We start from the raw sequence: 25,263 nt of genomic DNA, 5'->3' as shown, positions 1-25,263 counted from the left end.
CCTCCAGAACACTATCTGATACAATCCCAAAACAGGTCAAAGTCCCAACTACGTCAAAAACCTGTCAAACAGATTTGTCATGGGTGAAAACTGATACTCCCGAGAGGTTTTCCCCTGAACAATTCACTCAAGCAACAGCTGTTATTTCATCCCAAATCCAATCTGAGACTCAGGGTGAACATATGTACCACTGGACAAATCACCATCTCAATCAACAATCAGAAAAACAAGTTCAACTGTATAATAAATATGGTTCACTTGAGGGCATGGACGTGTCCGAACACTTCTATTCCAGGGAACATAGCTTATCGGCCTCTAAAAAGGGGCGGTGTAGATCCCCACTTTTCCCGCCTAAAAGATAGTCCATTCCAAAATATATTACAGTGGAAATGTAGAGAATTACGGACCAATTTTAATGAGTTGCAGGTATTAGTCCAAGAGTTTGCTTCACCAACTTTCTGTCTGAAGGAAACCTATCTGAAGCAGACAGATACTTTTAATTTACGTCAGTTCGTTGCTTGTAATAATATTTCACCTTCACTTGACAGGGCCACAGAAGGGTCTTCAATCCTTGTAAAACAGAACGTTATCCATAGTCCTCTAACACTCACAACTATTCTCCAAGCTGTTGCTGTGAGGCTAACTCTTCACGTTACCTTTACACTGTGCTCTTTCTATATTCCACCTTCTTCGACACTCCAGCTGTCTGATCTTCAAGCTCTCTATGACCAACTTCCTACACCTTGTATCATAATGGGTGATCGCAATGGCCATAACCCAGTCTGGGGCGGTGCAAACACTAACTGTAAAGGTAAAATACTGGAAGATTTTATATCCAGTAATGACTTGTGTATATATAATGACGATTCAAGCACTCCTCTGCATCCTACAACCGGCACCTATTCTTCTCTAGATTTGTTCTTGCAGACTCTAATCTACTTAATGAATTTGACTGGTCAGTCCACAATGACCTCTGTGGAAGTGACCACTTTCCAACTATCTTATCAGACATTGATCCATCTGACTCTCCATCATAAACAAGGTGGAACTTGTCTAAGGCAGACGGTTCCTTATTTCAAATTTTATACACTAAGACCAAGGCCCGAATGTTTCAGCGACATAACTGATGTTTTAAATGAAATTGCTGATGAGCGTATATCAAAGTCCTCTACAACTCCACATGTACGGAAACCATGGTTTAATACAGATTGCATAGACGCCACTAGGAAAGCGAGGAAAAGGGCCGAAAAGTATTTCCGCCATCACCCAACTGTACACAGCTTACTGGTAAACACATATAAGATGATCCACGACCTGACAAATGACCCCAATTTGCATACTTGGGAACGCCCCACAGAACGATCCACTTGAAACAAGAGGGAGACAGGTTGTCTGATAAATATCGAGAAGTTCATTTTCCCCGTGGGCTTCACGCATGAATTGTTATAGCACACTCGATTTGGGAACAGGTACCCAACGGAATCCCAACGAATTGAATCAACACAATATACTGAGCAAATATGTTTAGGAGCATCGATCCATTTCACGAAGCAAATGACATTTTCCTGGGTTCTTTTAAACAAAATTGTTGAATATCTAAAATGCTTGTCAATGCCCCAACCATCTATTTGTCTTCGTCTTAAGTAAGGGATAGCGTGGAATATCAGTATCTTCTGCCTGAAATTGCAGTCTTATCATTCGAAGGAATATCCGGTGTTGTTATAATGGGTAAAGTTGACTTTTCGTCTGCTAAATATTAAATAGATAATAACTACATATGGTTAATTGTGTTTCATTTAACTTTTTAATATGTTAAAAGTTATCTGTTACTGAATGGTGGCGGCTAAATCAGAGTAGGGGGAAATATTTTTATCCCATAATTTTGTTCCTATTTCTCTGTGCGGGCTGATTTTCGTCCATAATTCCGCTGGTGATCGACCGGGAATACATGTCTTGGAAATTTATATAACCGGTCCCAGAGAAATTGTTAGTATTCAAACAATATTTCCAAATTTCTGTCATATTTTTATTATGGTCACCAAAATTGTGTACAGCAAACTGAAAATACCTTTTGACATTGATAAGTCAGTGAGAAATATCTTTGTACACAAATTTGTCGGTTTGGTGACTAAAAAAATATAAAATACAGACAACTCACCAAAGATTACTCTTTTTTATGACAAAGTATGGGAACAGTAAAAACTTGATATAGTATGTGTCAATTATTATACAAGACACAACAATGCTGGAAAATTAGGCGGACTTACTGATTTATTTACTCACTGAATCAGTCTCGGTGTCTGAATCACTTGCAAGTCCTAAATCAATCACTAGTCTGTCAAGTTCCCTTTCTACTGCGATTTCGCGTTGCCAGTAACCATCTTCAGTTGTTTTAACATGTTTACAACATTCCGACCATTCTTTTGCACCGATTGCAGACATCCTTTCATTTATGGCAACTCGTAAGGACCTTTTTGTGAACTGCAAGTTTTGTGAAGCGACATAATTTTTCACATTTGCCCAAATTAACTCAATTGGGTTTAGTTTTGCGTGGTATGGAGAGAGACCTAGTACATCATGACCACGTTGCTTCAACATCGTGTCTACTCTGTAGACAGGGCCCGATTTGTTGGATTTTGCAAGAAACAATAGTTCGGCTTTAAGCATTTTCTCATCAAATGACATATTGTGCCTTTGCAGCCACGCTTTTATGTCATCTTTTCTGTTGGGGGTTGTCGGACATTTGTCCACTTGCTTGCTATGATATGGTGCATTATCCATAACGATGACAGAGTGCAGTGGAAGGTTTGGGATCAGCCATTTGGAAAAATTATCAAAGTTCATCTCGTCATGATAGTCTGCTGATTTGAGTTTGGAATGAAAAACAAGCAAAGCATTTGGAACAAAACCGTTTTCACCCCTGCATGAACCACAATAAGCCGAGATCCGGTGCCAGACGGAGGTTGAACCCCATTTATTACGACTTCACCCTCAAGTTGCCAACACTTTGGGACAATGTGGTGTACATGCAACCATGCTTCATCGATAAAGATGAGTGTTCGATTTTCTTCTCTGTATTTCTTTATTGCACGCAAGTATTGCAAACGCTTGGAAACAATGTCTTTACGTTCCATTAAAAGTCTTTGAGATTTTTTCGAAAACTTTCCATAGAACCCTTGTAGTTCAACTTGCACTTTGCCATATCATACATCGTATCCAGAGTGGGTAGTTGTTTTTTTTTTACGCCATATAAACTTTGTACAAATTGACGGACTGCACACCGGCCGAAATCATCAAGTTTGTAACTGCAAGTTTTGGGTTTGCGCAACTTGGTGGGACTGATAAATGTAGGTCCACTCGCACTCCTACCACCTTCTGCCTTAATGCGCTTTAAAGTTGCCGTTGAGAGTGCAATAGCAAGGCTACTTTGTAAAAGAGTATCTGCTTTGGTTGCACAAGTTTTGTCCATGTACATGATAAAGTTGTATGCTATCTCCCTTGCCTGAGAATGAACTATTTGCCCATGTTTTCCTAACTTGGACATTTTTTACTACAACTGAAATCTGTTTAACAGTATTGAGACAGGTGTAAAACAGCAGCGAGACTGGTGTTACACAGTAGCGAGACAGGTGTTAATCAGTAGAGGTGGTGATTTCATGTCACGGTTGGCATGTATTGCACGTGCATAATCGTCAAGCTACCTGTAGCAGCCAAGTGTACTTGCCCAATTCGTTGTACCACCTCTCTTGTCACAAATGCGTTTAGTGCGCAGGATTATCTAATATGTGTCTAGCAGTAAATGAATTTAAACTAATGATTGCAAAGGCACGTCGTACCTTTAAACAAAACAAACGACAATCTTTGTGGAACTATGTCTTCAGAATTACTTCACATACGTCAATGTAAAAGGCCTAGAACATGGTTCAAAGAACTAAAGGCAAAGATTCAAAATCTGCTGTGCATCATCTTAAAGATGGTGACAATTTAATAACTGATAAATCTGAAATTGCAAATAAAATTGGCGAAACTCTTGCCAAAATTCATCATTGACAAATTATGTTCCTGAGTTTCCTAAATATCACTATCAACAGGAAAAGACAATACTTAATTTCAACTCAAATAATGGTGAAGATTACAATGAAATGTTTTCATTACATGAGCTACAAACTGCCCTTTATCAAGCTCATGACACTGCAACTGGTGATACCCATTACCAGCTACTGAAACACTTACCTGAACCATGACTCATGACACTTTTAGATATATTTGACCAAATATGGGCGTCTGGGGAATTTCTTCCTTCATGGCGTAATGCCAATGTAGTCCCGATACCAAAAACTGGCAGGGATCATACTGATCCGTCGAATTAGACCGATATCTCCAACTAGCTGTGTCGTTAAAGGCATGGAGCGTATGGCGAATAATAGATTAATTTCGTATCTTGAAACCAATAGCCTTATAACAAACATTCGATGTGGTTTCAGGAAACATCGTAGTACCATTGATCATGTGGTACGTCTAGAATCCTTTGTCAAAAATGCCATAGTTAATAAACAACATGTTGTATCAATTTTCAATCTTGAGAAACCGTATGATACGACCTGGAAGCATGGTATTTTAAAGGATTTACATGATTTTGGTTTGAGAGGCCGTTTACCGCTTTTTATATCAAGTTTTTAAAAGACAGAAAATTCCAAGTCCGAGTGGGTTCAACCCTGTCTGATCATTACAGTCGGGATCAGGGTGTCCCCAAGACAGTATTTTGTCTGTCACACTGTTTAGAATCAAGATCAATAGTTTTATAATGAATTGTCTTCTTTAATTACAATGTTTTAGTTTGCGGCAATATCTGTGGTTTTCTAGTATTTCTACTGTCCATTGTCGACAATTTTTTTAAAGTGTACATATATTCCATTTCAGTGTTAAATGTTCTCGTCACGTCATGGCTGAAATATTGCCGATGTGACGTTAATATGAACTCACTCACTCACTTACTCTGTTTTTTGCGAAAACCACACTGAATATCTGTTATGATGTTATTGATTTCCAAGAACCAAACTAGTCTATTGTTTATCATGCGTTCCATGGTTTTGAAAACGCAGCTTGTGCGAGAAATTGGTCGATAATTTGAAGGATCGGTATGATCACGTCCAGGTTTAGGTATTGTGACTACTATAGCATCTCGCCATGATGACGGAAATTAACCGACGTCCAAATGTCATCAAAAGGGTTTCTTGTAAGTGCTTTTTGTGGGTATTTTCTCTTTATCATCCCTCTAAGTACACTTAACAAACTTAAAAAAACAAACATAACAAAACATAAACAAAAAAACAAACAAAAAAAACTCTTAAGGTGGTCGCGTCAAGTAACCTTTGAGCGACTTGTAACCGTCCAAACAAACACAAGTCGACCGAACGGATTTAACCATTCAGACAAGAGTAACTGTTTAGGATTTGGCAGGGCTTGTAAAATTCCACAGTCACTGACACTGATCCATCCAAAAATGAAAATCCGCATAAATCACATATATTTGACCTACAGCTTATACGCTTAGGGCTTTCTGATGGAACGGTTACCAAATAGTTCCGCAAGCTGACATCCTTGAATATTAACAAAACGTCATTTTCAGCGACTGTTTACTTACGGGTTAGGGGCGAATGTCCACTTTCGCGATTTTGTGCTATGATTCATCAATCTCAAAGGTAACCTGAGGCGACCACATACTCGGTGTTGTTGTCAAGTAGAGGAGTGTAATGAATAAGACTGAGACTAACTTTACTTAGATTGTCGTTATCACTTACAAAATTTGCCTATGTGATTTTGCAAACATTAACTTCCGTAATTTTATAAAACGCATTACACACTCTGAAAAGACATGTGCAAGACCAATATTTTGTGACAAATCAAGCCCCTAACATGATGTCGTCGGACTCCAATCAAGGGCACGAGAAATACATGTTCATGGTTTTTTTTAAGCTAAACGTCTTCGAATATTATGTACCCATGGTAAAAACAACTCCAAGCTTGTCAAGGCAGTCTTTGAAGTTTATACTTAGGCAAGAGGCAAAATACGTAAAACCATCCGTGAATGGTAAGGAAATCACTTGATCCTTTAGGCCCACGTTATGTAACTTGGGCATCATACGTGAGTGAGTTTAATTTTATGCCTTTGTTTGCATTATTCCATATCACGAAGGGGGGCACCAGAAATGGGCCTCACACATTGTATCCATTTGTGGAATCGAACCCGAGTGGTCGGCGTGACGAGCGAACTCATTAATCATTTGGCCACAACACGAAGGGGGGCACCAGAAATGGGCCTCACACATTGTATCCGTGTGTGGAATCGAACCCGAGTGGTCGGCGTGACGAGCGAACTCATTAATCACTTGACCACATCACCCAAGGGCATCATACGTACAAACAATAATATTCGATGAGAGTTCGGGGTGGTGTAAATCACACAAAACTCTGATGATAATATTCCGTATCTTCATAACATTCTGCCTGGATCTGGAAGTTGCATTACAATTATTTGTGAACCAAGGAAACTGTCTTAAGTCATGAATATACATGACTTCTTCTCCCAAATAGCCATTATTACATGCATTAACGATGGGTGAATGTAAACAACATTGTTTATTGAAAATGGAAAAAATGACAGTGAATGCATATATTGGAAGCGATTTGGTGTTACTGGCTGTAGTTTGTGCATACAGGGAATGCTTAGTAACTGAAGCAACGCACATCTCAATGGCATGTACATTATGTCTTAAGATAAAACCGTTCTCCTCAAATGACCAAAACCTGAGTGGACTCAGTGGGTTGACATTTCGTCGTAGGTGGGAGCATTTTAACGTCATCAGTGTGAACATCTAACACTGGCAACATGCATAGAAACTGGATGCGTACATATAGTTCCGGTACACTGAAGAATATATCAATACATAGCATTTGCTTACAGCAACGTAACCGGCAACATGTATGGTAACTAGGGGCTTACAGCAACGTAACCGGCAACATGTATGGAAACTAGGGGCTTACAGCAACGTAACCGGCAACATGTATGGTAACTAGGGGCTTACAGCAACGTAACCGGCAACATGTATGGTAACTAGGGGCTTACAGCAACGTAACCGGCAACATGTATGGTAACTAGGGGCTTACAGCAACGTAACCGGCAACATGTATGGTAACTAGGGGCTTACAGCAACGTAACCGGCAACATGTATGGTAACTAGGGGCTTACAGCAACGTAACCGGCAACATGTATGGTAACTAGGGGCTTACAGCAACGTAACCGGCAACATGTATGGAAACTAGGAGCGTACACATTTCATAGTTTCAGTTTAAGAACACATGAGATTGAACAATGCTTTGAAAGGAATGCATATCGTTACAGGCAACATGTATGGTAACTAGGGGCTTACAGCAACGTAACCGGCAACATGTATGGTAACTAGGGGCTTACAGCAACGTAACCGGCAACATGTATGGTAACTAGGAGCGTACACATTTCACAGTTTCAGTTTAAGGACACACGCGATTTAACAACGCTATGAAATGAATAAACACAAGCAACATGTATGGTAACTTGAGGCGTACACATTTCATAGTTCCACTATAAGAACACATGACACTGAACAATACTATGAAATGAGTAAACAGCATTTGTTGACAGTAACGTACTGACTGTAGAAAGTTGCACCTTTGTTTGTTGAAATGTGGGTCAGATTGTTTACAGCGCATTCAACTATATTCCAGCTGTATGGCGGCCGTCTGTAAATAGTCAAGTCTGTAACAGGCATTCGAGTGATCAATAACATGAGCATCCATCTACCAACTGGCATACGATGACATACGTCAGCCAAGTCAGTGATCCTACTGAAAATGAAATGCGTTGGAATGAACAAATATTGCGCCATGAGTTATCCCAGGGGTATGGTATGGTGTGATTTTGACGGACAAGAAATTACAATGTGAATGATCCCCCTACTAAAACGTATGTACAATGAAAGAGATCTCCTTGCATGCCGCGTGCAAAATCAATAACCCATGTTTTCATAAACATAACACTTAAACGTTACTATTGATAAACTTGCTGCCCCACCACCACACACGCACACGCGCACACGCACGCACACACACACGCACACACACACACACTGCCTATATGAACACTAAATTCATGACCCCCTTCCTTCGCCCCCCCTCCGCCAAACACACACACACACACACACACGCACACGCACACACGCGCACACACACATACACACACACACACACACACACACACACACACACACACACACACTAAAATAAGCCTGCAGTAAATTATGAACGATATGTGTAACAGTCAACCGATCATGGGTTGATTAATCCAAAATGTCAACGAAAGGAATATGAAATATGAATGTAGTGTAGTACGACACTCGTAGAGGACACAGTAACGCTAGTTCAGTAAATAACATACTTTGCAGAACTATAATTCTACTTTTTACTTAAGGCTTGAAGTTCACTTAAATACCCTCAGTTTCACTAAAATCCATGCTTCACAACATTGCGCCTCGCTATAACACCAGGTCACTCTGACCGGCGGCAGCAGCCATTATGTACATCCTCCAATCAGAGGCCAAGAAATGCAGTGGCTTTTCCAGTTTGCTAAAATTAGACAGTCCTTGTCGACAGTTATTGTAGAGCTAAAGGTATATATTTTGGGTGACAGAGCTCACCAAACTCTGTGTCGTTATGGCAGAGGCGCCCATGGCCAGTTCTGTGGATACAGAATGTGCGACCAACACTGCCTTTCTTGTGGAGAATGTTGAAATATATCGGGAAATGATCATCAGGAAGGTGCGATGCGGTTCTTTCATCGGGCGTATGTGTTTCCCTAAAAGTAAGTGTCTTCATTAGTGAGAAGATATTTCAAGGGGTGCAAAATATTACACGACGCTATTTCTTTAATGACCTCAAACCTAAGTCGCGCCCCACCACTCTCAAATGAATGGTTTTACCACATTGTCGTAATAATAATGGTTGTGCTCCAACACCAGATCAGGCTACCTCCAAAATACTCGACTTTTATAGCCTGATCCCCTAAAAGCTGATACATAGGTTCATGATGCACGCCAGCATGCGTGATGACAAGTCGTTGACTTGATAAAAGCTGACATATAATGTTTACATCTTTTAGTGTGGTGGCCTGTTAGAGATTAATCAGGATGACTATATATAGGTTTGTCATGGCTTAGCGACCAGTGGAGTTTGGATCGTACAATACAAAACCAAATCAGCAATGGCCTGACAGGTGGGACAGCCCCGAACCTACTTTCGGTTTCGTTTCATTGACCTACAGCTCGTGTCCCCAATTCAGATAGCAGCGAATCAATTTTTGTGTTCACTGTGCATGTCGTACCCCTCGGTTTGAACATACACTGGTAATGTTAGTGTGCAGTCCCGTTTTTCATCAGAACAAGGCCAAAGTGAGCCTAGTTAGGGGCATTTCTGGCCTTTGATCATTTTCCCTACCGCCAGTACCCAAGTCAATACACATACAGAAGGATAACCCGATATGTTCACCTAAGACAAATACATATTTAGATAGCTCAAATACGTAAAGTACCGCTTGTTCGTGGTGCTCCTCCTTTTGAAAGGTATAATGATAGGTGCTTGTCCGTTTGATGGGTTTCTTTTCACATCAGTAATTATCAGCTGATACCAGTTTCACTAGCATCCATATGATCATAAATCCGTTCCAATTTTTTTTTAAAAAAGAAAGAGTTTTCATAACTGTGTGACAGGCGAAGCATCGGAGATCATCTCTTCAAAACCTAAGCATTGAATATGTCTCATCAAAGCTATAAGAATGAGTGAGTGAGTGAGTGCGTTAAAATTTTACATAACATCGGCAATATTACGGCCATATCGCGATGAAAACAAAGTAATCAATCTAAAATAACCGTCGACAATGGACAATAAAAATAACTAGACTTATCACAGATATATTTATTTTAAAACTAGACCTGAATCTGAAATACTTTAACTCGAGAGGACGATGCAACATAAAAACAGGCTATAGGTCGCCAACAACTGAAGGTAGATCAGCATACAAGAGACTATAAAGATGATGAATGTTTCTTGGCTCCAAACCACAGACAGGAAAAGGGTAAGGTCAGGTCACCGTTGTTTAGCTTTAGTTCATTGTGCAGCTATATAATAACTGAGTACCTAAACAGGTTTTGAGACGAGAATCGGCGACATACTGAAGAATGAAAACGTGGATCAACAGATGAAAGCTACGACCATATTCTTGGACTACCTCAAGGAACGGAAGGATCCACGGGATTACCAGCTGTTCATGCAACTACTGGAAGAGAATGGTATGAACCCGTCCACATGTGTGTAACATTAGTTGTACGGTAATCTGTGCACCCTTTTAACTGACTGATGAATGTAACGAAGTGTGTTCTTACACTGGCCAATTGTTTCATGTTTTAGTTCATATGGCCAACTACTGTTATAACGGGATTAAATGGGGGTTCCGTTGAAGACAGTTAAAATCAGTTTATGAACAAATGAGAATAGCCCAAACTTACATATGCCTTAAATGATCACTCCTTTCCAAGCACCACTGGTACACCGGTCAAGCACAAGAACTTTGTCTCAACAGACTAACACTGTGAACTCCGCTTTAAAACGAACACGCACGCACGCACGCACGCACGCACGCACGCACGCACACACACACGCACGCACACACACACAGGAGCGGTCATTCAGGTTTACACTTTCTGTGATAATAAATATTTTACGATTGGGAGGTGATACAAGCATACAGCTGTAGATATCACAATAATATTATAAATTACCCGAAAACATCATTGCCCGTTACTTATCTCCTTACTTTAGATCTGAGCCAGTAAGGATAAACGAAGTTTAACCTTAGTTCATCCAGCCGAATTTTGAATAGACAAAGATACAAAGAAGGCATATTTTAATTCGTATGATTTCAGATTATGAAAACCTAGCAGGATTCCTGAAGGGTGAAACCGATCTCGACGAAGATGCAGACCACACGAGACTCATGAAGTTCTTTGTTGAGGACATCAGTAACAGAATAGATGTTGAAGCTCTCTATCCGTGCCTTGTTCAGGACAACTGGTTAGGTAAGTTGCCATTGCCTCAGACCGAGTGCGTTAGTTGCTGATTTACTGCACTGGATACGTCGAATCTGCTCTATTGAGGAAGACGTTGACAATTAATAATAATACTTTGTTGCCCGACAGAGGAGTTTTTAACAATGGTGAGGCATACGGCATGGTTAAGCAAAAAAGCAAAGAAAACACAATCACCTTTAACACACATACAAAAAACAGGATTTCAGTGTGTACTGAAAGAGACGAGTAGACAAATACATTTAAAACTCTGACTAGGTCTAACGTTCGTTAAAAAATATGAATGTTTTTCACAGACATTAAAACACGATTCTCATACGTATAACGAAAGGGGTGAAAATTCATGACAGCATTTTTGAGCAGGTGGTTACAACCCTCTGCATTTTGTTTTTGGTTTGGAAAGGAAGTTGGTCACCGAAGCAACATTGAACTGAAAATCAGTTATAGAAAACAATGAAAACGATATTGCCAATGTTAAAAGATATAACCCCACTCATGAAATACATCCATTGTTGGCATTTCATGTATGCAGACTCGGCAGTTTGAGAACAAATGATTTTACTGTCTGTGCTAGTCCCGAATCTCTCCAACCGTGTATCGTTACTCCATGAATTTTCAGAGGGAAATACATGTAGTTTGAATTTTGTCTAAAATCATCTTTTTGGTTTTGTCCAGTGCTGAGCTGGAGGGAATTTTTGCTACATCTTGTTAAACTTGCTAATTACGAAGACACGCTTATATTTTATGCTCTGACGACTTAAACTAAAACTTTCCATACAGCTATCGAATAATCAAATGATATGTTCTTATGTCAAAAGCATGTACGTATTATAGATATGAGAACAGCATATGGAAGTCTTGTCAATTTACCACAACAACACAGTCGTGTAAGACAAAATGAATCGTATTCCCACCCTGCCTTTTCCAGATGACGAAGACGCTGGGCGCCTGAGAAACATAGCTGCAACAACAGGCAGGATCCCTGCAGCTAGGTGGCTTGTTCTGATGATCCTTCCTCGCCGCAAGCGTCACTGGTTCAAACTGTTTCTTCAGCTTCTAAGGGATCATGGCTTCGACGAACTTGTGGAATGGATCGAAGGAGATGTCAGTGAGTGACTAGTATCGTGTCTTTAAGTCGAAAGGGCTAATGGTACACTCATTCGCCTCATTTTGGAGGCAAAAAGACAAATAATGTGTACTGTGATAGAATCCTGAAAATTATAAATACAATGTTACCATGAGAAGATTTGCTCTTAATGAATTGTGATACCTTTGTGACTTTATGTTCAGGTACTCCTGGATGTGATGACAGATACCCTGATGACGAAACAATTAGCGATGACTCATGTTCAGTGGATAACTTGTCAGGTTTGTACCAATGTGAAGAAGAGTCCGATGAAATGGTATACGCTGTCATCCAATGTATTCAGACTTCCCTTTAATTGCAAAGACCTTCTGAGCCAGGAAGCGAAGACTCTAATGGGGATCTTATTTGCACATGTTGGTGAGACGTCTCATATTTGGTTTACCAGGCCTTCAGTTTTCATTTGAAACAAACTGCTTGTTGAACCTGAAAACAATGCAACATTCATTCTCCCTATAGAAATACCCACAAACATTAACTTATTTTATTACCATATTACTATTATTATAACTGTTCTAAACTCGCCAGTACAAACTTGATTGAAACATTTCCTTACTGATGTGTTGAATATAAGCTTCAGGTGATGCATACAGCTTGGAAAAAGATTTGGATCCCAACATACGCGAAGACCAAAGTCTTCGACAGTTTACATATCTTGAGAAAAAGGGACCAAAACGTGGCGACGTTGCAGGACTCCCCAGTAAGGATATACGCATGGTTGACAAATGGGCCGAGAAGACTTTAGACATACCAAGAGGTAAGAGCTGTTGTGCTGTCTTATGGCTAATTTCGACCTTATGGATCCTAAGTATCCAGGTGATTGTCATGAGATACGGCCTGCTCTTTTGAAAAGATGCCTTTGCATTTTACTTATCTATACTGACGGGCAAAAGAAACTTTCTGTTGTCAAATGTATCATAATTTCAACAAATATAATCATTATCAAATGTAAATTCCCATCATTATTGCCTCAAACATGAGTTTGATTACCACAAATAACAGCGCCCAGACGCAAGACTCTTTACCACTGTGGACGAAACACAACAAAATGCGCGTGTTGGGCATGTAAGGGTACAAGGCACGTGTATGTACGGTATAAAAACACCCCACTGTGCCGAACAGATTGCACTTCAACAGAAAAATACTGAACAATGCAAAGGTTAATTCCAGAAGAGTGAGATAGGGCCATCGGAATGCTGCAGATGGGCGCCACTATGGGTGACGTTGCAAGAACGTCCCATTGCACTGTCGTTAACGCCAGGAACCTTCGTCGGCGTTATCAACAGACTGACCAGACCTCATGCAGACCCAAGACAGGCAGACTAAGGGTGACAACTGCGCAGGAAGATCGCCACTTGAGGCTATTGCACCTGAGCAACCTCTTCCAGACGGTGACGTCATCAGCGACAACGGCTCACGGTCACCCAGTCAGTCGACGGACTTTAACAAGAAGAGTACGCCCCCATGGTATCAGGGCCTATCGACTGTGCCGAGGAACGATGGTGACTGACAGACACCGTCATCTGAGGGTGCAAGGGGGTTACAAGAGTTAGACATTAGCAACTCCGTAACTGGCGCTGGATCCTGTTTTCTAACGAAAGCAGATTCTGTATACCTAGAGGCGATGGAAGGGCTCGAGTAAAAATGAGAAGTGACGAAAGGACAGCTCGCTGCTGCGTCCAGAAAGCAGAGCCATATGGTGAAGTAAGCGTTATAGTGTGGGGTGGCATTTGCGGGGATCCAAAGACAGAAATGGTGGTCATCAACGGTAATCTGAGCGGCCAGCGATACATTTACCAGGTTCTTCGACCGGCAGTTCTGCCATTCCTTCTACAATAACGACAGGGGATATTGTTACAACAGGACAATGCTCGACCGCTCGTTGCTAGAGTTGTCTAGAACTCCTTTCCCGTCAACAACTTTAACGTCCCTCCACGGCATGCACGCTCTCCTGACATGTCGCCCATCGAGCGCTTGTGGGGTCGCCTCGATCGACAGATTCGACGGAGACCGAACCCACCAGGTGTATACCAATTGACGTCATGAGACGCTTTACCACTACAATGAGAAGACGCGACTTTGCGTGTTTTCAAGAGAAAGGTGGACATACTCACTTTTAATGACTTCAAATCCCAGATTGCTGCGTTTCAAGTTTGACAGTGAAATATCCATTTTGACCCCATATTGACCAAAATGTGTTTAATGAGTCAAAGTCTCTGATAAAGCTGATTTGTTGTACTGAACATGTTTATATGTCACTGCTTAACAAATTGCAACATTCAGATTTCACTTTGTTCTTGTTTTTCAAAGTTATCAAATTGTACAAGGGGCAAGCTTCTTTTGCACGTCAGTTTATAAGTTTTGTTACGTTCTTTATTGAGCCGTAAAGACCAGGGTTAGAATTGGTCTTCAACAACCCACGCTTGGCTGACTTGGTTGATACAGGTCATCGTATCCCAAATGCATTGAATAAACATCACGTTGGATCGTCTGGTCCAAACTCGATTATTTACAGACCATCTCTACATAACTGGAATATATATTAATGTTGCTGAGCGCGACGTAAAACTAAACACACTTTCTTTATTTGATCCTCTATTTTGCATCAGTTCTATCATGCTAACACAAAGTGAAACGCATCGAACTGCCTCATATCTTCATGTTCTATGCATGTTCTTTCAGACATTGACGATGGGAGTGTGGTATCAAGCATTGAGGACAACGCACTCCAAGACCTTAACGAGTATGACTTTGTTTCACATGACCTAATAGAGACACGAGCTAACGTAATCAAGCCTCTTGAAAACCGACCTTACCAAGACGAGTTGGTCAATGCAGCAGGAGGCGGAGACAACGTCATCATTGTAGCTCCTACTGGATGCGGAAAGACAGTGGTGGCTCTCAGAATCATGCAGGTATTTTCTTAACAAGACAATAAATGCCACCACTTTCTAATTTTGAAATCATGTATCCACGAATGTTTATCACAAACACTCTTGGACGAAAATTTAAATCCCACTGGAATTATAAATGGTTGCTGCGATGTTGACATACACACGATTTCATTCCCGATATGACTAACAATTTATAAACTTCTGGGGATGTCTTGCTCAATGCAGTTACCATCCAAGTACATGCCCCACTGATATTGTTCGTGTTGCCTTCATTATCATACCATGAACCTTTTACAATAATTCAACGGATACATCATATTGGTGGTCATTTTGACAGCAGGGATTCCATCACCTTCAAGCGTAAAGTGACAATGATAATCGTTCTCTCTCTGTACAGGAGCACCTTGCGAAGATGCAAGGTCGCGGGAAAGTTGTCTTTTTCGCAAATGAAGTTACACTTGTGGACCAACAGTATGAGATGTGCAAAGGACATATCGAAGAGTCGGTCAAGACAGAAATGATTATTGGAGAAACGAAGGGAAAGAGCAAAATACCCATTGGGGATTTAATCAGACAGTGAGTACAAATAACGTTTAACGCGATGAACACTTGAACAACCCGAATTGGAATGACACATTAGCTCTGAAGGTCATAATCAAACACTGGCATTTGCTATGCACCGATGATTATGCAACCAAGATTATGTGTGGAGAAATACAGCATATATGTGAGGCACCGCTGCTTTATATCGATGGTGTTCAAACAGATTCTGTAGATCCATACATCATGAGTATTATTTGTACCAATACGTTAGTGGTTCATTAGCGCATTTTGTATAGGACCCTCCTTGTATTTTACACCTTGGGAAACAAGTGTTTTTCGAATCCCCTATTCGAATCTTTGTTTTTGATTACAACCAACACATGCTCGAGGGATTTACAAAAATGTTAACCATCTGAGGCTGTGACACGCCGTGATATAATTGGAATACTGGTTAAAACGGCATTAAACCATATTCGCTTTTTGTCTCCAGAAACTCGTACATGATTACCCATTCAAGCTCTTCGTAGTCAGTGTTTTCTTATACAAAATACATCTTCTGCGCCTCCGTGTAGGTGTGAAGAAACTTCAGATGCCTTCGGTCACACTGTTTTCCATTTATTCAGAACTGACCTCTTGTTCGTGACGCCACAGATCATTGTAGATGCCATAGCGGACAAAGCCATCGACTCCTTGTCGATTTTCACCCTTCTTGTGTTTGACGAGTGTCACCATGTGTTGTCCAATCACCCTACCAGCAGGGTCATGACAAACTACCTCGACCTGAAACTGAAAGGAATGGCACCTTTGCCACAGGTTTGTAGCACCTGAAACTGTAAGACATTGAATATATGTATCGCCTAGGATTTACCTTTTCGGGTTTGTGTGGGATCATGGAACGTGTGTGTGAGAGAGGACTTGAATTATTGTTTCGGAGCTGGGGTGTTCGTTGTTGCGGTGGTATTTTGTTATGGTGGTTTGCCCACGCAATCTGTTTGCGTTTTAATAGATGTGCGTTAGTACGTTTATTGATTTGGGACAGAGGGTGGACTGGGGCGGTCCTGAGCGTGTGTGTATCCCTTTAGAATCACGTTGAAAGCGCACATTATGATCCGAACTTTGAGTAAAAGTAAGATCCTTAATGTTACAACGATTACTAGATCTAGCTGTATGACCACATATTATTTCACGATTTTCGATATAAAGGTATAAAGCTATTTTGGACATTTATCATAAGGGTCACCTAAACCAATTCACAATTTCTGAATACATTTCTATCTCAATATTTTAAGAGCAGCGCGTTTCTCATTGATTAATTGCCTGTAAGCGTACTGGGAGGAGCAATGCTTGTAAACTCAAACCCTGTTCCGATGCCGGAATATACAGGTTGCACTTGGAGTTGGAGAGACACTGTCTCATTATTAGTCTTACAAAACGCGATGTTACTGAAATATGAACATTGATCTGTGTTGTGTTGAACTATGATAGCTCGTTATACGTGGTTGGTTGACATTTCTGAAATTTGAATATGGTTGTATGTGGTGTCGATGTATGTCGACTCGGTCTCCGTGGTTGGTGACGCTGTAGAGATATGAATATTGCTCTGAAAGTTCTAACCAGAAATGGATCGCTGTACGTGGCTGGTCGACATTTGCTGAAATACGAATAATGCTCTGTGTGGTGTTGAGGTATACAGACTGGTTGTAGTTAGTTTGGCGACATTTTGGTAATGTGGATGTTTTTGCTGTCATTGTAGGTGGTTGGCCTCACAGCATCTGTTGGAGTAGGGAAGAAGAAGGAGGCAACGTTAAAGAAAGGAGCTATTGGTCACATCAGAGCCCTGTGTGCCACACTGGATGCTAGAGGGGGCTTGGTGACAGTGAGGAAGAACAAGGAGAATCTAGACGAATACACCCATTTCGTGGAGACCGGTAATGTGTTACAAAACACCTTGCATTTGCATCTTTAATCAAAGTTGTATACCGTTCTGTTAAAATACTCGAGGTGGCCTTCTACAAATTTACAACTTTCACGTTGTTAATATTAGGCTGTGTATTGGAAACCAAATTGTATTGCGATATGTTGTGATTCTGGTACCCGGTATTTCGATCCCTACTACGATGTTTTGTTAGCTTTGGTAGTGGCATTGGCGCAACATGCAGAGCCTGCTTTCTGTATACAAAAGCTTTAAAACAAAATTTAAAGTTGTGACAACAGAAATCTAGAAATTAACTTTGATTTTATGTCATTGTATTTTCTTTCTTATGAATTTATCGCAAGTAAAGTAAGCTTTCTTCCTTAATTAGCAATAATGAAAAACTTCAGTATGAGAAAAAATATTGCAACATTGCAATACGTATCGTTTGAAAGGCGTATTGAGATATGCCAGTATAACCGCGCTGTACCAGTTAATAAACTTCTATGTATATCAAGTGTATTCCACCTTTCCATATAAATAATAATTTCATCACGTTATGTCGATCCCTACTGGAAATGAATTGAAAATCGGTCAGACTCGCTGACTTTGTTGATAGATGATTGATGCTCATCATGACCTTATTGTTTACTGACCACCGACTGCAGTTAAACAGCAATTCAGCAATGTCCTTATCGTAATGCTCTCCTATGTCCAAGCTATCAAGATGACAAAGGAACGATCATCCGATCCCTTTAGGCAGAGCGTAGAGGCAATAATGGCGGAGATTGAAAGACACATGACAAGTCAGGAACGTAAGTAAAGTTTATACAAACTACCACATTTATGCCACATACTATTCAAATATACAAATCACAAGACGGTGTTTTTTCGTATGTTGTTGATTCTTTTGCATTACACTGGTCCATATAATTTCATATAGTTTTCACTGCTAGTTTGCCCTTTACACCAAACAATATCTGTCTCCCATGGTAGACCAGGCTTGTCACCCTTGTTCTTCAGCGTGTAATGTTCATTGCTTTCTTCTCGACAACTATGTTCAAGTACTAGTATTCCACGTGCAATGAAAGAAGCAGTTTCCTATGTCATGTGAGACGTATTTCAGAGTTCGTAGGTAGTTGTCTTCACGTGTCACGACCATTCAACACATCATTGAATTTATGGTAAAGCATATGATGACTACGTTCATCATAGTTTGTTTTACAGAAATCACTTTCAGACCAAACAGAACTATCAAACCTCATTTACGAACACATTTTGGTTGTAAACGAATATCTAGAAAAACTGGATATCGGAAGAATCTCATCTGAGGGGAGAGTTTCTCATCATTCTGGTTGACACTTGCGTGTATTTGTTTTGTCACTCTTTGATGTTCTGTTCGTAGCCCATCTTGGACTTGACAGGGAGGATGAACCACTTGGAGGCTGGTTTAAGGCATCTGCAACCAGAGGCACGATGATATACCACCAGTGGCTCGGTAAACTGTACTACACCCTTATTCCTGCAATCAGAAATGCCAGCTTTCGTCGCTCGTTCATCGTGTGTGTGCAGCATCTCATCGTGAGTATATACATATCACACACGCATATCAACACAGCAAATAGTAATGAAGTTAAGCCATTGCACACAAATATAGAAGACGAGGCCCTTCATACTCCTGAAATGCCTCAATCGCTTTGTGGATGTTGCTTCATAACAAACACACACACACACACACACACACACACACGTCTGTGTGTCTCTCCGTATTTGTCTGTATCTCTCCTTGCATGGGTGTGTTTGTGCGTGCTTGCTTGTTCTCCATGATTATGTTAGCCAAATACTTGTATCGTCTCAGTCCCTGTAACTTGAACGATTTCGCTGACATAAATACAGATAGGACGACTGACATTTGTGTGTTTATCTTGTCACATTTCTGTACCTGTCTCGATTTGTGATGTCACTGTTACTGGCAAAAGTAATGTTGCCATTCTTAGATATACAACCAGTCGTTGTTCATCAACCAACATTGTCGAGCTCGCGACGGGATGCTTGTCATTGAGAAGGCCTTCGGTGACAGTGTGGGGAACGTCGGATGTGACACAGAGAAGACGCTCAACATACTTTACACAGGTTCGATATCAATATCAACTGTCTTTACGAGATCACTATCAACTGTCTTTACGAGATCAATATCAACAATATCATGCAAAGGTACAATTACGCAATGCCAGTACAAAGTGGGATAACACTTCCTTTGTAAAGTACAAATCCCTATCCGGGATTCGATCCCGCACGCTCAGAGTCAGCCGCCTGTTCCGCTCAGCCACCGCTGAAAAAAGTCCTAGGATTTGTACTTAACTAAGAAAGTGTAATCCCAAATATAACATATGTTATTTATACAGATACACAGGTACGTGCTCAAACTCTACAGAGGTACTTCATCAATATCAACAAACTACGCATAGCTAAGGGATCAATAGTAGGCCATAAGGAAATGTTTAATACCATTTTATTAAGTGAATATTTCCAGCACCAGACGAGCAAATGCGATACCATAACTATTCTATGGTTTCCTAAGCTTGGTAGTACAGGTGAGCGAGTGTATGCATGTATCCACAAATGGTATATTTTGGGCGACATTTTAGGTTTGTAACTAAAATGGTTGCAGAAAATCGATGCAGACTTGAAGCAGAATCAGCACGTGCATTCCCGAACCCACGTCCTATCTTGCTGAAGCTGGAAGTGTTGAATCAAATAAAAAAGAATCAGGCGTCAAGGATTTTGATTCTGGTGAAACTGCGTTCTCTCGCTAGCGCCCTCTGTCGAGTGCTGACTGAGACCACGGAGACTAAACCTCTAAACCCGGTGATCGTCACAGGATGTGGAGCACCTACTGATGCCGGAGGTAGGTGTTGAGGTGCCAGAGTAGATTCATTGAGTATTGTTTACTCAGTAAGTGTCACAAACTGCATCCACTTAGCATGGTGTTATGCATTTTCAATACGCCAAAACGTGAGGCCCGGGATTGGGCGATTGCGCCAAGTGCGAAACAAATAATTTATCACCACTGATAGTTCTTTAGCACAAAAATATATCAAAGTGCATTTTCAAAAAGTAATCTGTTGCCAAAACTGCCTCGACAAATCAATAGGAATTCTGCTTCAGATGAGAGAGACATGAGAGGATTGAGAGTAATTGTACCTAGGTTGTTAAACATACGTATAGCAGTTTGGCTCAAAAGGGGACCGATGCATTACAATGTAACTCGAAAACTAATAAGCATAACATACTCAATGAAACGCCGATCATAATCAAAACATCATACCATCTTTGTGAGGTTTTTTATCCTAATAATAAAAAAGTTGTTTAACAAACTATCGTTAAAATATTGACACCGTTCACTGTTTATTACGGGGAGGAGTGCAGAGAAAGGCACAGCCAGGTGTTCCAGAAGCACGTGCACAAGTGCCGAGAAAGTTGTGCTGTGCTGTCTCCATGTCTTCTCGCACACCTGGCTTTCCCGTTCTCTGCACTCCTCCCTAGAAACAAATATAGTGAACTGTGTCAGTATTTTAATGATAGTTTGTTAAAGACCTTTTTTATTTTAAGGACAAATATTCTGTGAAAACCTCCCAGAGTTGGTATGATCTTCTGATTATGATCAGCGTTTCATTGAGTATGTTATGTTTATTGGTTTTCAAGCTATCCTGCAATTCATCGGTCCGCTTTTGAGCCAAACGGACTATACGTTGAATGTTAGACTGGCAATTTTTCCAGGCATGACTCGTCCTCAGCAGATTGAGGCTGTAAAGCGTTTCAAGTGGGGTACAAGTCGCGTGGCAGTTGCCACTTCTGTGGCTGAGGAGGGAATGGACATCACGACGTGCAGTCTAGTCATCAGATATGAGTATGTCTCTGACGAGATAGGGATGATCCAAGCAAGAGGTAAAAGGTTCTTCATGAGTAGCAGTTCGAGTTTACTTTACAAGACACATGTTTCTTTGCATACACGACGTACACGTGTTTATCTGCAGGTTTTAAGAAATGTTAATAATCTCGTTTCAGTCTACTTAGGCGACTTAATTCTTGAGTAGATTTGCGTCACTACAGGAGTATCAGAAACATAACGAGAATCGGTGCAAATCCTAGCTCTTCCCTCATTATATGTCGAGGCTTATTTTGTTTGGTTCTGTGTTCAGCTGCAGCCTGTATAGGCATCATGTATGTTATGTACATTGTCTGCGTTTTCTTAAAGGTCGAGCATCCCGTGTTGAGGATGGCACTTACTGTCTCATAACCGGGAACCCCCAGCTGGCGAGACAAGAAGAAACCAACGCCGCGTTGGAGACCATTATGAATGACGCAGTGAATGCCTTACAAAAGGAGTTCGACGAAGATCCTTTGGCCTTCCGTCAGTCGATAGACGAGATCCAGAGGAAGCAAAAACTTGAGAGAGAGCGACAAACAGTACTTTCCCAGAAGGGTCCGAAACGTCTTGCGGCATATAGACTCACGTGCTACAAATGCGATGTGTATATATGTGACTCGTCTGATATCAGAATTGTAAACTCGAGTCATCATATGGTGGTGACGTCCAATATTGGCCAGTTAATCTCAGTGAAAAGTAAGAAATCTGTTGTAATTGATGACTTGAAAAAGGTCAGTAAAATCCACTGCAAGAAGTGCAATCATGAGTGGGGCTCTGGGATGATATACAGGGATGTCAAATGGGCTGTGTTGGCCATTAAAAACCTGATGGCTTACGACAATCGTGGCAAGCAATATCATCGCAAATCATGGAAGGACGCGCCCTTTGACTCTTTGGAAATGACGGAACGCGACTTGCAGACTTACAGAGAATCATTTTGAAGGATGAAATATTTGTTAGATGCTCATGCTCAACCAGAATTCATCAGTGTGTTTACACACTTTATGTCGGTTCATACTGTAAATAGTTTGTCTTGTCAAATTGTGAATTGTTTCAAATTTTAAGTTTTCATTTATTTTACATCGAAGTGTGTAACGATTTGTTGCACCTGAAAGTACATATTAGTACCCTTAGATGAACATTATACCGGATTCTCATTTCGTCAGTTTGTTTGCTAGTCAACGCCTCACTTGGCGATGTTCCGGCCACACATTAACGAATAATCTAATATGGTCCAGGCAATCCAGTGACTGACATCATGCACATCGATCTACAAAATTCTGATATTATGACATGTGCCTTACGACCACCATTGGTTCCTCAAGGGTGATGTACATGCATTGGCATGTACGTGTGCGTGTGCGTGTGCGTGTGCGTGTGCGTAGGGACTGTGTATGGAGTTTGGATGTATTCAATATGACTTGTAATGTCAAAGAAAACGTGTATCGTGTATGATTATATCAGGATAACGTATCACGTGTGGACATATATATGCTGTGATATATATTATATTATATAGTTCTTGTTCCAGATAGAATATAGTTGAAATACTAATATGAAGGAGCAATAATATAGTGTTCACTCTGGGGTATTTCCGATTCAGTCTTTTTAACTTACTACAATGGAATGGATGATTTTTCCTCCCATATCTTAAGGAGGATCCACAAAAGATTTTAAGCATTCAAGCATAAAATTCAAGATCGAATGGCCGTAATGTATAAATTTGGACAATTCTTTGAAGAGGAAGTGAGTCCAGTTTTATGCAGCTTTTAGCAGTATTCTAGCAACATCTCGGAGGGGGGCGTCCATGTGAAGAATCGAATCTGTGTCTTAGACGTGCAAACGCTTTAAAACCACCCATTAAACACCACCCACCACCCACCACCCACCACCCACCACCTAACGCCCCAACTTCCAGTTTTTCGAAGAATATCATTGCAACCGTGATTAAAGGCTCACATGATAATATAAATCAACAAATATGCCTGAGGAATACGTTCGTGTAACATCTGTAAGATTAGGTCATATTTTGTCGGTTTTTAGGGGTTTGTTTAAGGCTGCTCCGTGCGTTTGTTTGGAAACTACAAACGAATGAAGTGTCCCATATATGTTATTACTTTGGGCATGAATTTGTTCACGATTCGTTAGGAATCCCGGTCAGGAATACAACACGTGACATGATGGACAAGCGCATGCAGGCTACCCCCAACACACACAGAAAGGTAGACATGATCACAAGTATTTGCTAGAAATACTATACGGTAGGATATCAATACTGCAAGAAATACTATATGATAGGATATCAATACTGTAAGTGAAAACCATACTGTGATATTGTTTGACTCAAGGACTGAAGATGGCTTATAGCAATTTTACCTACTACACTTAATTCTATAAAATGGCTGAGAAATATGTTTAATCCTTTCAGTTACATTCTTTTAGTCGTGACATTGACGTGGCTGTGACTTTACTTGTTTTTCAGATGAAATAAGGCTGTATACACATCTCCATATTGCTATTTTTTCTTTGTTTGTACATGTACATGTGTTATATTCTCTTTTTGAATTGTTATTTATTTTTCTCCAACAAAATTTGTTTAACGCTGTAGTTGTAAGAGGAGCCAATACATAATTCAAACTAAACATCTGCAATACAAATGTGCTAGCGTTATTTGTCTGCAAAGAGAATAATATCAATGCAGTTTGGGTCTAATTTGAAACATGCTTGATTCCGAAGTTTAACACTGGTAGCCTCAAACGGAAGGAGCTGATTTGAGCTCACTGAACACTGTGATGTGTACCTTTATGATTACAGGTAAACATTATCAACTTATAATTGTTCTTCATGGTTGGCAAAAAGAATGACTTAGGAGCATCATGTTTCGAAAATTGAACAAGAATCGATATATGACGTTCATATTTTCCATATAACACGTCACAGTTTAATTATGGGCTCAACAGTCCAGAAACTCTCCGCTGGTTTTTCAGTTTTTTATCCTTATCATATATTCATAACAACTGCATGTTTAGTTTTGCCAAATCCTTAGAGGTTGCCCACAGTATGGAGAGTTTCTTGAATTTTGTAAGTGTATGATAAAATTGTGACGTTTTATGTTGGGTTCAGTACAAGATCATGAATAATCCTTCAGTTCTTTTTATCGCAATGGTGCCTGTATGTGTTATGTAGTGTGGTCACTGATCAGGGGTTCTACTGATGTAGTAAAGCCTTCATTGTAAATTAAGATAATACCTTAGGGATACAGTATCGATATAAACGATATAATGAAACCCTTGCTTTAGTACGATCATGATCTTGTGTGGAGATATAGACTCAGAAACAGAGTTCTGGATCATGTTTTGATTCAGTCAAGTTGTTATTAAATGGTAGCCATGAAGTAATTAAATGAAGTAATTAAGTTGAAGCAGGGGGTGGGGGGGTTACGTCATTTGTGTATAGCGTGATGTAAAAAGTGTACTTTGCCGCCCGTGGGCGGTGGCGTAGCCTAGTGGTTAAAGCGCTGGCTCGTAAAGCCGAAGGCACGGGTCGATTTTCCAAGTGTGTGAATCACATATCTGGTGTTCCCTGCTGGAATATTTCTGGCATATTGTGAAAAGCGGAGTAAAGATAAACTCACCCACTTCAGTATTAACGAGAAACGCTTTAAG

The 25,263-nt window shown here is 40.5% G+C and overlaps 1 protein-coding gene across 2 annotated transcripts; it reads left to right on the top strand.

Annotated features, from left to right (window-relative positions):
- The first annotated feature begins 8,673 nt into the window (after nt 1-8,673).
- Nucleotides 8,674-24,255, top strand: LOC137281985 (ATP-dependent RNA helicase DHX58-like). Of its 2 annotated transcripts, XR_010956776.1 has the most exons (17): nt 8,674-8,896; nt 10,236-10,379; nt 11,013-11,165; nt 12,103-12,282; nt 12,465-12,542; nt 12,893-13,075; nt 15,001-15,233; nt 15,610-15,788; nt 16,379-16,568; nt 17,509-17,683; nt 18,387-18,482; nt 19,073-19,248; nt 19,665-19,800; nt 20,339-20,575; nt 21,448-21,615; nt 21,926-22,802; nt 23,383-24,255. XR_010956776.1 is itself a non-coding variant. In XM_067813747.1 (16 exons), exons 1-16 carry the CDS (start codon nt 8,749-8,751, stop codon nt 22,537-22,539), a joined length of 3,090 nt encoding a protein of 1,029 aa, XP_067669848.1. In that variant the 5' UTR covers nt 8,674-8,748; the 3' UTR covers nt 22,540-23,182. The 2 variants fall into 2 exon arrangements, 1 of the variants encoding a protein (XP_067669848.1); XM_067813747.1 differs by lacking the exon at nt 23,383-24,255 and having other exon boundaries at nt 21,926-23,182.
- Nucleotides 24,256-25,263: the final 1,008 nt, after the last annotated feature.

This window comes from Haliotis asinina, chromosome 1 (assembly GCF_037392515.1).
Source record: "Haliotis asinina isolate JCU_RB_2024 chromosome 1, JCU_Hal_asi_v2, whole genome shotgun sequence".
NCBI lineage: Eukaryota > Metazoa > Mollusca > Gastropoda > Lepetellida > Haliotidae > Haliotis > Haliotis asinina.
Note: the sequence above shows the minus strand (reverse complement) of the source record. Positions and strands in the feature narration are given on the sequence as shown.